The 14463-nt window shown below is 34.6% G+C and overlaps 1 protein-coding gene across 5 annotated transcripts in view; it reads left to right on the top strand.

Annotated features, from left to right (window-relative positions):
* Nucleotides 1-10842, top strand: part of LOC136037715 (uncharacterized) — an 88572-nt gene extending 77730 nt beyond the window's left edge. For all 5 annotated transcript variants that reach the window (XM_065720479.1, XM_065720476.1, XM_065720478.1 and 2 more), the window contains one exon: nucleotides 8104-10842. In XM_065720479.1, the coding sequence (XP_065576551.1) occupies nucleotides 8168-9892 (1725 nt within the window). In that variant the 5' untranslated portion in view covers nucleotides 8104-8167 and the 3' untranslated portion in view covers nucleotides 9893-10842. The remainder of the gene's footprint in view (nucleotides 1-8103) is intronic.
* The last annotated feature ends 3621 nt before the right edge of the window (nucleotides 10843-14463 follow it).

Here is a 14463-nt window from a genome sequence, read left to right as displayed (position 1 = left end):
ATTGCTACGAAATATCAACCCATCAAAGCTTTGCAATGGAACGTGTCTTGCCGTAAAAAAAAACAATGGAAAACGTAATAGAGGCAACAATCTTGACAGGTCTTTTGAGGGTGAGGCTGTTCCTATTCCTCGCATTCCCATGATTTCAACGGATCTGCCTTTTCAATTTAAAAGATTGCAATTCCCAATTCGATTAGCATTTGCAATCACCATCAACAAAGCTCAAGGGCAATCATTAGAAAAATGTGGTATAGATCTTAATACCGATTGTTTTTCCCCTGGACAATTGTACGTTGCATGTTCGAGGGTCGGTAAACCTGACAATCTATTTATATGCTTCGACAATTGGACAGCGAAGAATGTTGTATATTCGCAAGTTTTACGCAGTTAATTTGTATTGTATATGTATATCTATCAATCTATATAAAAATAAGTTGTATGTATGCATGTTTGTTTGTTTGTAAAAAGAGCGTTTGCATATGACGTCATTATAAGTATATAAAGCTTTGTATATGCATAGACAATTGGACAGCCAAGAATGTTGTATATTCGCAAGTTTTACGTAGTTAAAAACATTTAAATATATCTACTAGCTGTTGGGGTGGCACTTCGCGCCATCCCAACACCTAGTTGGTGCGGGCGCTTCGCGCCCCCAAGCCCCCCCGCGCGCGTAAGTCGTTACGCGCCATATTAGTTACGCGCCATTGTAGTTGTGTCCCTATGTCCCGCCTGTGAATATAGATAGATATATATATATATATATATATATATATATATATATATATATATATATATATATATATATATATATATATATATATATATATATATATATATGTGTGTGTTTTTAACTACGTAAAACTTGTGAATATACAACATTCTTTGCTGTCCCATTGTCTGTGCATATAAATAGATTGTCAGGTTTACCGACTCTTGAACATGCAACATATAATGGTCCATGGGAAAACAATCCGTATTCAGATCTACACCTCATGATTCTAATGATTGCCCTTGAGCTTTGTTGATGGTGATTGCTAATCGACCATTCCCTGAGTCGCCATCGTCATTTATATATCCCCCTGTGCACCCCGGCGTCCCCTTTGTAGTTGTGTCCCTGTGTTCCGGTCGTCATTTGTGTCCCGGTGTCCCAGTCTGTGATTTCTCTTTGAGCGTCCCGGGCGTCATTTATATTCCTTGTGTCCCGATGTCCCGGTCGTCATTTATATCCCCCTGTGCCCCCGGCGTTTTTAGTTTTTTCAGTTTTTTTTTTTAGTTTTTTACCTTTTTTAGCCTAACCAGGATTTGAACCTGGGACCTTCATTCTCCGTTCTGACACCCTCTCTCACCGAGTGACTACTCCAGCATGTTCATTTTGGTGTTTTAAATGGTATATTATTAACCAAATTAATGTGTTTTACAATATACTAAGCATCGTCATAACAAAAATGACGACAACTAATTTCATGACGTCAGTCTACACAGAAACATGACGTCACCTGATCCACAGATCCACAGACAGACAACTTATTTTTATATATATATATATATATATATATATATATATATATATATATATATATATATATATATATATATATATATACATATAAAGCTCAAGGGCAATCATTAGAATAATGAGGTATAGATCTGAATACGGATTATTTTTCCCATGGACAATTATATATTGCATGTTCAAGAGTCGGTAAACCCGACAATCTATTTATATGCACAGACAGTGGGACAGCGAAGAATGTTGTATATTCGCAAGTTTTACATAGTTAAAAACAAATATATATCTATCTATATTCACAGTTTTGACACAGGGACACAACTACAATGGCGCGTAACTAATATGGCGCGTAACGAGTTACGCGTGGGGGGGGGGGGGCTTGGGGGGCGAAGTACCCCCACCAGCTAGGTGTTGGGGTGGCGCGATGCGCCACCCCAACAGCTAGTATATATATATATATATATATATATATATATATATATATATATATATATATATATATATATATATATATATATATATATATATATATATATATATATATATATATATATATATATATATATATACTAGCTGTTGGGACACAGGGACACAGGGACACAACTACAACGGGGACACCGGGGGAAACAGGGGGATATAAATGACGACCGGGACACCGGGACAGGGAATGGTCGATTAGCAATCACCATCAACAAAGCTCAAGGGCAATCATTAGAATCATGAGGTATAGATCTGAATACAGATTGTTTTCCCATGGACCATTATATGTTGCATGTTCAAGAGTCGGTAAACCTGACAATCTATTTATATGCAAAGACAATGGGACAGCAAAGAATGTTGTATATTCGCAAGTTTTACGTAGTTAAAACCATATATATATATATATATATATATATATATATATATATATATATATATATATATATATATATATATATATATATATATATATATATATATATATATATATCTATATTCACAGGTGGGACATAGGGACACAACTACAATGGCGCGTAACTATTATGGCGCGTAACGACTTACGCGCGCGGGGGGGCTTGGGGGGGGCGCGAAGCGCCCCCACCAACTAGGTGTTGGGGTGGCGCGAAGCGCCACCCCAACAGCTAGTATATATATAAAAATAAGTTGTCTGTCTGTCTGTGGATCTGTGGATCAGGTGACGTCATGTTTCGGCTGATGTCATGAAATTAGTTGCCGTCATTTTTGTTATGACGATGCTTAGTATATTGTAAAACACATTAATTTGGTTAATAATATACCATTTAAAACACCAAAATGAACATGCTGGAGTAGTCACTCGGTGAGAGAGGGCGTCAGAACGGAGAATGAAGGTCCCAGGTTCAAATCCTGGTTAGGCTAAAAAAGGTAAAAAACTAAAAACTAAAAAAAAAACTGAAAAAACTAAAAAAAGGCAAAAACTACAAAAAAAACTAAAAACTAATAAAAAAATAAAAAAGCCGAAAAACTAAAAAAACTAAAGAAACTAAAAAAAGGAAAAAACTTAAAAAACTAAAAACTAAAAAAAACTAAAAAAAAGGAAAAATGAAAAATAGAAGAGAAAAAGAATACTAATAAAATTAAAAATAAAAATAAAAAAAAATAAAAAAGATAAAAAGCTAAAAAAAGGTAAAAACCAATAAAAACTAAAAAGAAAAAAAGGTAAAAAACTAAAAAAAAAATTCATCTAAAAAACTAAAAAAAACTAAAAAACGTAAAAACTAAAAGAACTAAAAAAGTAAAAAAAAAAACTAGAAAAAGGAAAAAACTGAAAAATAAGCGGGATATAAAACAGGGGGATATAAATGACGACCGGGACACCGGGACATAAGGAATATAAATGAATCAGAAAATACAACTCATGTTTCCAAATGACGTCGTTTGGAGCCCAAATTGAAAATCCAGATCAATTTATGTCTACTTTCAAAGTAAAAGGGCAAATTTATCATAGAGCAGGGTCTCTTCTACCATTCTCAGGCGAGAATCATAAATTTTTACAATTGTACTTCATCAGTGATAGAAATTCTGAATTGAATGCACGTTGGGAAATTTCTCCCAACATTGAAAGGACAATCGTTTCCCAATTACAACATCTTTTCCACGAAAATAATAATTTAGTGCGTCTGTTCAAAACAGCCATCGATTTGATGCCTACTTATACGCATAAAATTGTTATTTCCGCTGACAAAACGCCTCCTGGCCAACATGTGCGTAGATACAATGCTCCAACTATCGACGAAGTGGCCATCGTTATGGTCGGTTATCAGTTTTTACCTCGAGATATTATTCTCAGGGTTTCCACCACACGTGCTACAACTAAAAATAGGCCTACCAATAATACTTTTAAGAAATATAAACCCACCAAAGCTTTGCTATGGCACTCGACCTGCCGTAAAAAAAACAATGGAAAACCTAATAGAGGCCACAATCTTGACAGGGCCTTTTGAGGGTGAGGCTGTTCTTATTCCTCGCATTCCCAAGATTCCAACGGATCTGCCTTTTCAATTTAAAAGATTGCAATTCCCAATTCGATTAGCATTTGCAATCACCATTAACAAAGCTCAAGGTCAATCATTAGAAAAATGTGGTATAGATCTTAATACTGATTGTTTTTCCCATTGACAATTGTACGTTGCATGTTCGAGGGTGGGTAAACCTGACAATCTATTTATATGCAGCGACAATTGGACAGCGAAGAATGTTGTATATTCGCAAGTTTTACGCAGTTAATTTGTATTTTATCTATCTATCTATCTATCTATCTATATAAAAACGAGTTGTATGTATGCATGTTTGTTTGTTTGTAAAAAGAGCGTTTGCATATGATGTCATTATTAGTACATACGGCTTTGTATATGCAGAGACAATGGGAAAGCCAAGAATGTTGTATATTCGCAATTTTTACGTAGTTTAACTCCTGCAGACGAAATGAATGCTTGCCTAAAAAATTCTAATTTATAGGCACACGTAAAAATATTAAAATTAACTACAAATATGCGTGTCCGATTGCAAAACGATGACTCTGGTCAAACAGTAGACTCAATTTCAGGACGTATACAACTACCTGCTGATTTCTGTAATTTAGTGACGTCCAAAAATGAATTGATTGAAAAAGTATTTCCGAATATTCTAAAAAATTATAAAAATAATAAATGGCTAAGTGAAAGAGCGATTCTCGCACCCAAAAATATAGACGTCCACGAAATCAACAATATTGTTTTGAACAAGATTCGAGACCAGGCAGTCCTTTACAAGTCAGTCGACACAGTTTTGGAACCAAATGAAGCGGTTAATTATCCATCTGAATTTTTAAATTCCATAGATCCTTCAGGGTTTCCACCACACGTGCTACAACTAAAAATAGGCGTACCAATAATACTTTTAAGAAATATCAACCCACCAAAGCTTTGCAATGGCACGCGACTTGCCGTAAAAAAAAAACAATGGAAAACCTAATAGAGGCCACAATCTTGACAGGGCCTTATGAGGGTGAGGCTGTTCTTATTCCTCGCATTCCCATGATTCCAACGGATCTGCTTTTTCAATTTAAAAGATTGCAATTCCCAATTCGATTAGTATTTGCAATCACTATTAACAAAGCTCAAGGTCAATCATTAGAAAAATGTGGTATAGATCTTAATCCTGATTGTTTTTCCCATGGACAATTGTACGTTGCATGTTCGAGGGTCGGTAAACCTGACAATGTATTTATATGCAGCGACAATTGGACAGCGAAGAATGTTGTTTATTCGCAAGTTTTACGCAGTTAATTTGTATTGTATCTATCTATATAAAAACGAGTTATGTGGATGCATGTTTGTTTGTTTGTAAAAAGAGCGTTTGTATATGACGTCATTATTAGTACATACGGCTTTGCATATGCACAGACAATGGGAAAGCCAAGAATGTTGTTTATTCGCAATTTTTGCGTAGTTTGAAACACATATATAAATCTATCTATATTCACAGGTGGGACACAGGGACACAACTACAATGGCGCATAACTAATATGGCGCGTAACGACTTACGCGCGCGGGGGGGCTTGGGGGGGCGCGAAGCGCCCCACCAACTAGGTGTTGGGGTGGCGCGAAGCGCCACCCCAACAGCTAGTATATATATATATATATATATATATATATATATATATATATATATATATATATATATATATATATATATATATATATATATATATATATATATATATATATATATATATATATATATATATATATATATATATATAGATATATATATATATATATATATATATGTTTTTAACTACGTAAAACGTTCGAACATACAACATTCTTCGCTGTCCCATTGTCTGTGCATATAAAAAGATTGTCAGGTTTACTGACTCTTGAACATGCAACATATAATTGTCCATGGGAAAAACAATCCGTATTCAGATCTATACCTCATTATTCTAATGATGTGTCCCTGTGTCCCGGTCGTCATTTATATTTCCTGTATCCCGGTCGTCATTTGTGTCCCGGTGGCCCAGTTTGTAATATCTCTTTGAGTGTCCCGGTCGTCATTTATATTCCCTGTGTCCCGGTCGTCATTTGTGTCCCAGTGTCCCGGTCGTCATTTATATATCCCGCCTGTGCCCCCGGCGTCCCCGTTGTAGCTGTGTCCGTATGTCCCGGTCGTCATTTATATTCCCTGTGTCCTGGTCGTGATTTGTGTCCGGGTGTCCCAGTCTGTAATTTCTCTTTGAGGTTCCCGGTCGTCATTTATATTCCCTGTGTCCCGGTCGTCATTTGTGTCCCGGTGTCCCGGTCTGTAATTTCTATTCGAACAATCCCTGTGTCCCGGTCGTCATTTATATATCCCGCCTGTGCCCCCGGCGTCCCCATTGTAGTTGTGTCCCTGTGTCCCGGTCGTCATTTATATTCCCTGTGTCCTGGTCGTGATTTGCGTCCGGGTGTCCCAGTCTGTAATTTCCTGTGTCCCGGTCGTCATTTGTGTCCCGGTGTTCCGGTATGTAATTTCATCAGTTGACAAACATGACGTCAGTCGTTGTCATTTATATTCCCTGTGTCACGGTCGTCATTTGTGTCCCGGTGCTTTGTTGATGGTGATTGCTAATCGAACAGTCCTTGTGTCCCGGTCGCTTTCTCTTTGAGTGTCCCGGTCGTCATTTATATTCCCTATGTCCCGGTCGTCATTTGTGTCCCGATGTCCCGGTCTGTAATTTCGTCAGTCGAAAACATGACGTCAGTCAACACAGAAACATGACATCACCTGATACCTTTTTTAGTTTTTTTTCTTCTTTTGTATTCAGATTCGAACCTGGAACCTCTCGAACCTAGACCCTGGAACATACCGCGTTACCAACTCAGCTACATCGGCTTGAATACTTTTGTTTTTGAATTGTTTAGTTTTTTTCCTTTTTTTTTCTTTTTAGTTTTTTTATTGGTTTTTACCTTTTTTTTAGCTTTTTTAGTTTTTTTCCTTTTTTTCTTTTTAGTTTTTTTTTGTAGTTTTAATCTTTTTTAGTTTTTTTATTTTTATTTATATTTTTTTAGTTTTCTTTTCTCTTTTATTTTTCAGTTTTTTCCTTTTTTTAGTTTTTTTCTTTTTTAGTTTTTAGTTTTTTTTAGTTTTTACCTTTTTTAGTTTTTTTAGTTTTTTTAGTTTTTTAGCTTTTTTAGTTTTTTTATTAGTTTTTAGTTTTTTTTTGTAGTTTTTGCCTTTTTTAGTTTTTTCAGTTTTTTTTTTAGTTTTTAGTTTTCTACCTTTTTTAGTTTTTTTTAGTTTTTTAGCTTTTTTAGTTTTTTTTCTTTTTAGTTTTTTTGTAGTTTTTACCTTTTTTAGTTTTTTTTCTTCTTTTGTATTAGTGTGAAATAATTCAGACGTCATATGCGGACAAACACGACGTCACTCGACAGACAGACAGACAGACATAACCCACAAACAACTTATTTTTATATATATAGATATATGGAAAAACTGCAATATGAAAAGACAGCAAACTGTGTGCAGTTAGAACACAAGGGACAATGAGAATCCATATATAGAAGCTTGTCACGTGCTATGGTTGGGCCTGGCGGTGGAGCCGCCGGGACCCAGCTAGTATGTAATTTGGCTGGGTCCAAATTACAGCCAAATTACAATGGGTCCAAATTACAGCTAAAAATGTGTGTACTGTGGTTTGTTTTTGCTATCCTTCTGTAAATGAGCGACATAAAAGTCTCATTTTCGGGCTAAAAGAATAAAGTACGAAAGATAATGTAATGTAAAAGCTAGAGCAACAGAGTATATTTCAGCAATTTTTTAACTTTGAAAAAAAAACTCAAGTTTTTGCCACAATATTGGCAATGAGCATTTTCAGTTTGGAATAGCAATTCCGTGCTTTGGCTCTAAAACACACTTTATAAAAGCACTTGATCCACTACATGGACCCAAGCTTTGCTGGTGTCTGAAAACGAAGCTACAACTAATTTGGTCTCCTTCTCCTTTAAAAAAAAATTATTTTGTGTTTTCTACCAGAATTCCCCGATTTTTGAAAATTGGAAGCCCTAGTTGTTAGAAAAGCAATGTCGTTTTGTGTACTGAATATTCAATTCTAGGGTCGGAAAAGATGGGTCCGGTGCTCCAGCTTACAGTGACGGAGTTACAAGTTATTTAAATAACATGTCAGCTGAGGACTTGAATAATGACGACGATTTCACGTCTAAAGATGTTCATTCAGTAAGTTTTGCTTTTGAACGACGAAATGATCATTGTTCTTTTTCACTAAGAGGACTTGAAGTCAATTATGTCATTGTATGTATTACCAAAGAGCCCTATTCTTTTAGCAATCTTTCCGCTGATTTAAAAATATATGAAGTCAAATATGTTGTGGCACGTTTGGCTAAGTATGGACCTCTTTCCTTTACGCCATCAAACACAATTAAGTCCATTTTCCAAAAAACATGCAAGCAGTGGGAAGACTATAAAATGCTTGACCTTATTGAAGCAATAAGCAGGGCTACAGCAGGAGTTACTATTTTTTACATTGACGGAGATCAGCAGCTCAGTGATATAGCAAATAGTTTTCAGAAAGTTTTTCCGGCTATTTGTCCAACTAGTACTTACAAAAAAACATATGAGTTTGATAAAATTATTAGAAAATCTGAGCCTTTAGATATAGAAACTATTTATGAACTCAATAGTGTAAATGCAGCTTACGAATTTTACTACTTTTACTTTAGCTATCGCCTGATAAGGTTCCCAACAAACCAAATTTGTTCTTTAGACGTAAGTCGTGATCTTCAGTGCATTAATACTTTGATGGAAGAACTTCGCTTTGATAATGATTCAGAAGATTCTTTCAAATATTTGATCATAAAAATGATGATATATGGGCAGATAATTGTATTATTAGATACAATTATTGACAGTTTTGACGACTATAAACACATCAATGTTTGGTTCAAGCCTTTGAATAAGCGCTTTGATATCCAACTTGGTGAAGATCATATGAAAGAATATCTAGAAGCCTGGAAAAGAAAACTGCAAGCCACAACAGTAAAAGATGTGATCAGTATGCTAGAACAAGACGGTGAGATCCACATACCCAAAGAGGAAGAAAACAATAGTGCTCAATTTAAGGATGTCCAAGGACATCCGTTTTCTTCTTTAATTAGGATTATAGTTTCTATTTTAGAAACAAAACTTTTCCCTATTCTCCCGATTATTGCTCAGGATTATTTCACCTCCTCACAAGGGCTTCTAACTAATAGTCAAAACATGAATCCTTCCGGCTCATTTTTTCAATTAAACTCGTGGAGTTATGAAACTATCAGTAGTCGAAAAATTACTGTATTCGAATACACTGGAGGTAAAATCATTGACACCCATTTTTTCGACGGGAAGGAAGGTGAAACGGGGATCAAGATGATTCAAAACAAAAACAACGAAAGATTGAAGCAGACATCCGAAATGGTTTTCAAATTTATTTCAGAATTGAAACCAAAGCTAAATCAGAAGGATATAAGTGACAAAATTCATAATTACTTCTATTTCTGTCTGTTTGGTAGTAATTTACCTTTAGAAAATGACGTCAATAGTCACTGCCAAGACGGATTCATTCATATGATGTCAAACAACCAAAGAACTAATTTTGAAAAATTTACTTTAGTTGAAGAAATCAATAAAAACTGTCAAAATGATGCATTGAACGATTGTATTGAACACCTGAAAATTTTCTTAAAACATAGAAGTAAAATCTGTGCTATTGAACTACCTGGAGGTGTTCGTGGATTAAGTAGAGATGTCTTGGATCATGTACAAAAGTTTAATAAAATAGTGCGTGGCTTTCAAAAAGTACTGCTAATTTTCAACGGTTGTAAGGAAGACACTTCAAAGATCACGTAAAGAGCGAAGTTGAAACTTAAAATGAACAAAATAATTGCTTCACAGTCTGTCTAACATACATCAATAAAAGTAGTGCAAATAAACCAACTAATTATATTTCCCTGTGTTTGCAGGATCATAGTAAGGTTGCGCTTTACTGAAAAGAAAAGACAATTTAAGAGTTTTGGTATTTTTAATTTTAAGAGCAAACGGATGAAGCACACTTTTTACATGATAAAAATAAAACATATTAGAATTGTTTTTTTTTTTTATTGGAATAACTTCTGCACAATAGATCAGTCCAATGATTGGCTCTCGTTGTGGTTCTGAAAGGGATATGTCATGATTAGTTTATAGACAAGTCAGAATTTGAGCCATTTGACAGTATTAGGACCATAGACTAGCTTTAGAATTTGCATCATAACTTATAAATTCTCTGTTGTATAGAGAGAAATAACCGGATTTCCAGAATTCACATTAGGGCCTATTTCATCTCCATTTCGAGTAATACAAAAGTGTATTTCTTACAATTTAAATTGTATATTACTTACTGATGGTATTATATCTAGTGAAACCGAAATTTTACCTGGTAAATCAATCAACTATTTTTCTATGCTGTTCAATGACTTTTCGGTAACTAAAAATGTTTATTCATATGCTTATATTTTTGAGATGATTTTCGTTGTATACTAAAAGTTATTGATATGACAGATGGCGTAAGTCTATGAAAGGCCTTATAGATTAGCTTGCTATTGAAAGGTAACGAACTCGCTTTTGCCTCCTAAATACATATTCTATATTTTATTCTTGGGTCGCGTATTTTCAGTAAAGCGCTAGTTTTCTATAATCTCAGCTGGGAAATATAACTAGCTGGTTTATTTATGCTAGTGTAATTGAGTTTTGTTACTTAAACTGTGAAGCAATAATTTTTGTTTGTTTTAAATTGCAACTTCGCTCTTTACTTCCCTCAGAAAACTCCCTCAGAAAACTTGTTTTTTAATTAATCTTTGCCCATTTTCAATTCAAACTTAATGTAGAAACAACACTGCCATTATTTTTTTCTGGGGGGGGGCAGTTCTGTCATATATGAAATAATTTCTATTTGTCTACCAGTGACATTATAATTTTAATGTCGCTCCTTACTTTCAGTTGAAGAAAACTGATTTATTCTATTTAATTTCTTATCGTTTCTGATTTAAGGGAGATTGACACTGCTAGAGAATACTTTAGATAATTTTGAGTTACGATAAACTTTCAGTCTGTAAAAAGCAGTTTCTAAACCATACTTTACAAAACAATACGAGTTTAGGCACTGAAAATAGAAATCTATATTGTGACAGGGTGGGAAACTTTCAGTGAAATTTGTAAAATATTTAGAAATTTCCCAGAGAAAAAACTATAGCAGCGAAAGTAAACTTTTCAAAACAATTTAATGTCTTAGTCTCATAGAACATTAAATTATATTCCTGAGAACATGAGAATATAATTCCGTATATTTTTAGATTTCTAGGAAAGAATTCGGGAAAATTCGATGTCGAATGCCAAATTCTGAATAAGCAAATGTCGTAGATACGTGATTGACGTAACCGGACTGGATCCGCTCTCTTGGGGGGTGTTAGGGGGGCCCAGTGCTTTGGCGAGTTTGGTGCCTCTGGACATGCTAGGACGATGGAAATTGGTGGGTATGTCAGGGACCTGTACAAATCGACTTGATAAAGTCGTTTACCCCGGTTCCACCTTCTGGGGGCTGAAGGGAGTGGAAAAATTAGAAAAAAGAGGTATTTTTATCTTACGAGTAGGTGATCGGATTTTAATGAATTTTAATATTTAGAAGGACCTCGTGTCTCAGAGCTCTTATTTTGATTTCCGACCAGCATTAAGCCTCTGATTTTTCTTTTAAATAATTCCACTGATTCTTAGAATTTTGCTAGAGCTCATACCATATGAGCTCTTGGCTCTTCCACTCTCGTCACAAGTGCAATATGAGTTCTTAGCTCTTGCTTCTAGAATATGGAAAAACGATTTTCTCCAGCTCAGATTGACTGATCTTGCTTTTATCAAAACTGGAACCGACATTGGGTTGGGCTAAACAGTTTAATATATCTTATAAGTTTAACGCCATGCAGAGCAAGCAAGTAAGTGTGCGCTCTTCTGTAATAAGAATAAACTTCATGGTAAGAAATAGTTTCTAAGATTGTTATCCTTGAAGATATATCGCTTGCATTTCCTTGGTATCCTAAGAGTAGCTTTTTTTCTAGAGAAAATTTTCAAGTTTTTAAAAACATGAGAAAAGTTTTGTATTTATAGCTTTTTTCGCTAAACACCATCACCCCCACCCCCCTGATAAACACAATTATGTACGGATTTCCTTGGCATTCTAGGAGTTACTATTTTTCTAACAAAAATTTTCAAAATTTTAAAAACATTATAAATGTTTTGTGTTTATAGTTTTTTTTATAAATACCCCCATCCCCCTGCTAAGTACCAATAAACTTTAGACATATAAATGTGCAATAACAATAAACAAGATCAAGTTGAAATTCAACCTGACAACTAAAAAATGTCACAGAAAAATTAAATGCAAATAGGTTTTTAGTGCTATGATCCCTAAAAGAAATCTGATTTGTTTACTTACTGTGATTTTTGTTCATTTTGACTTCTTATTTGAGGTACTTTCTGATATTTTAAATTCTAACATCACTCATTATTTTCTGTGAGGAAACAATTTTAAGCTTAACTTTTATTAGTCATAACGGAAATACTTAAATTATTGACTTGGAACCAGCCTAAAATATTCTATGACAACAAGCCACCTATCCTGATCGACTTACTAAAATAAAAGACATGATTGGAAATTACTTAGTTGGGTAACCAAATAATTTGAAAGGTATCTGTTGCTAGTGACACGGACGGAGAGTTGACACGGACGCTAGTGACACGGTCGGACGGAGAGAAAACTGATTATTTGAACATGATATTGTATTATGAAGCGATTGTTTGTTCTTTTGAATAATGTTTACCTTCTGTATATGCAATAATTAAATTATGTGGGAAATTCTGTCCCTCCTTTGCACTGTTTCTTTTTCATCACTTTTATAGGTTTTATTTCGTATTTCTGTTATTAGTATATTTTGAGGAAAAAATATTTTGTAGGTGTAAGTAAAGTGTGGCATTAAATACTAGAGCAAACAGAAATCGTGCGTATCTAAGGGGAACTACCTAATTCTCAACCCGTCACTCACTATCTATATATATAAAAACTAGCTGTTGGGGTGGCGCTTCGCGCCACCCCAACACCTAGTTGGTGGGGGCGCTTCGCGCCCCCCCCAAGCCCCCCCGCGCGCGTAAGTCGTTACGCGCCATAATAGTTACGCGCCATTGTAGTTGTGTCCCTATGTCCCACCTGTGAATATAGATAGATATATATATATGGTTTTAACTACGTAAAACTTGCGAATATACAACATTCTTTGCTGTCCCATTGTCTTTGCATATAAATAGATTGTCAGGTTTACCGACTCTTGAACATGCAACATATAATGGTCCATGGGAAAACAATCTGTATTCAGATCTATACCTCATGATTCTAATGATTGCCCTTGAGCTTTGTTGATGGTGATTGCTAATCGACCATTCCCTGTCCCGGTGTCCCGGTCGTCATTTACATCCCCCTGTTTCCCCCGGTGTCCCCGTTGTAGTTGTGTCCCTGTGTCCCGGTCGTCATTTATATTCCCTGTGTCCCGGGTCCCGGTCGTCATTTGTATCCCGGTGTCCCGGTCTGTATATACATTCGTTTTTTAGTTTTGTTTTTCTCCTTTATTTTTTTCCTTTTTTTTTCTTTTTTAGCTTATTTAGATTTTTAGATTTTTTAGTTTTTTTATTAGTTTTTAGTTTTTTTTTCTTTTTAGTTTTTTTGTCCCGGTCGTCATTTATATCCCCCTGTTTCCCCCGGTGTCCCCGTTGTAGTTGTGTCCCTGTGTCCCGGTCGTCATTTATATTCCCTGTGTCCCGGTCGTCATTTGTATCCCGGTGTACCGGTCTGTATATACATTCGTTTTTTAGTTTTGTTTTTCTCCTTTATTTTTTTCCTTTTTTTTTCTTTTTTTTATACTCCCTGTGTCCCGGTGCTTTGTTGATTGCTAATCGAACATTCCTTTTGTCCTGGTCGCTTTCTCTTTGAGTGTCGTCATTTATTTTTTTCTTTTTTAGTTCTTTTAGTTTTTACCTTTTTTAGTTTTTTTTAGTTTTTAGTTTTTTTAGTTTTTTACCTTTTTTTAGTTTTTTTAGTTTTTTTAGTTTTTTAGCTTTTTTATTTTTTTTATTAGTTTTTAGTTTTTTTGTAGTTTTTGCCTTTTTTTTAGTTTTTTTAGTTTTTTAGCTTTTTTATTAGTTTTTAGTTTTTTTTGTAGTTTTTGCCTTTTTTTAGTTTTTTTTAGTTTTTTAGCTTTTTTATTTTTTTTATTAGTTTTTAGTTTTTTTTGTAGTTTTTGCCTTTTTTTCTCTTTGAGTGTCGTCATTTATTAGTTTTTGCCTTTTTTTCTCTTTGAGTGTCGTCATTTATTAGTTTTTTTCCTTTTTTTTTTTAGTTTTTT

This window comes from Artemia franciscana, chromosome 17, assembly GCF_032884065.1.
Source record: "Artemia franciscana chromosome 17, ASM3288406v1, whole genome shotgun sequence".
NCBI classification, from domain to species: domain Eukaryota; kingdom Metazoa; phylum Arthropoda; class Branchiopoda; order Anostraca; family Artemiidae; genus Artemia; species Artemia franciscana.
Note: the sequence above shows the minus strand (reverse complement) of the source record. Positions and strands in the feature narration are given on the sequence as shown.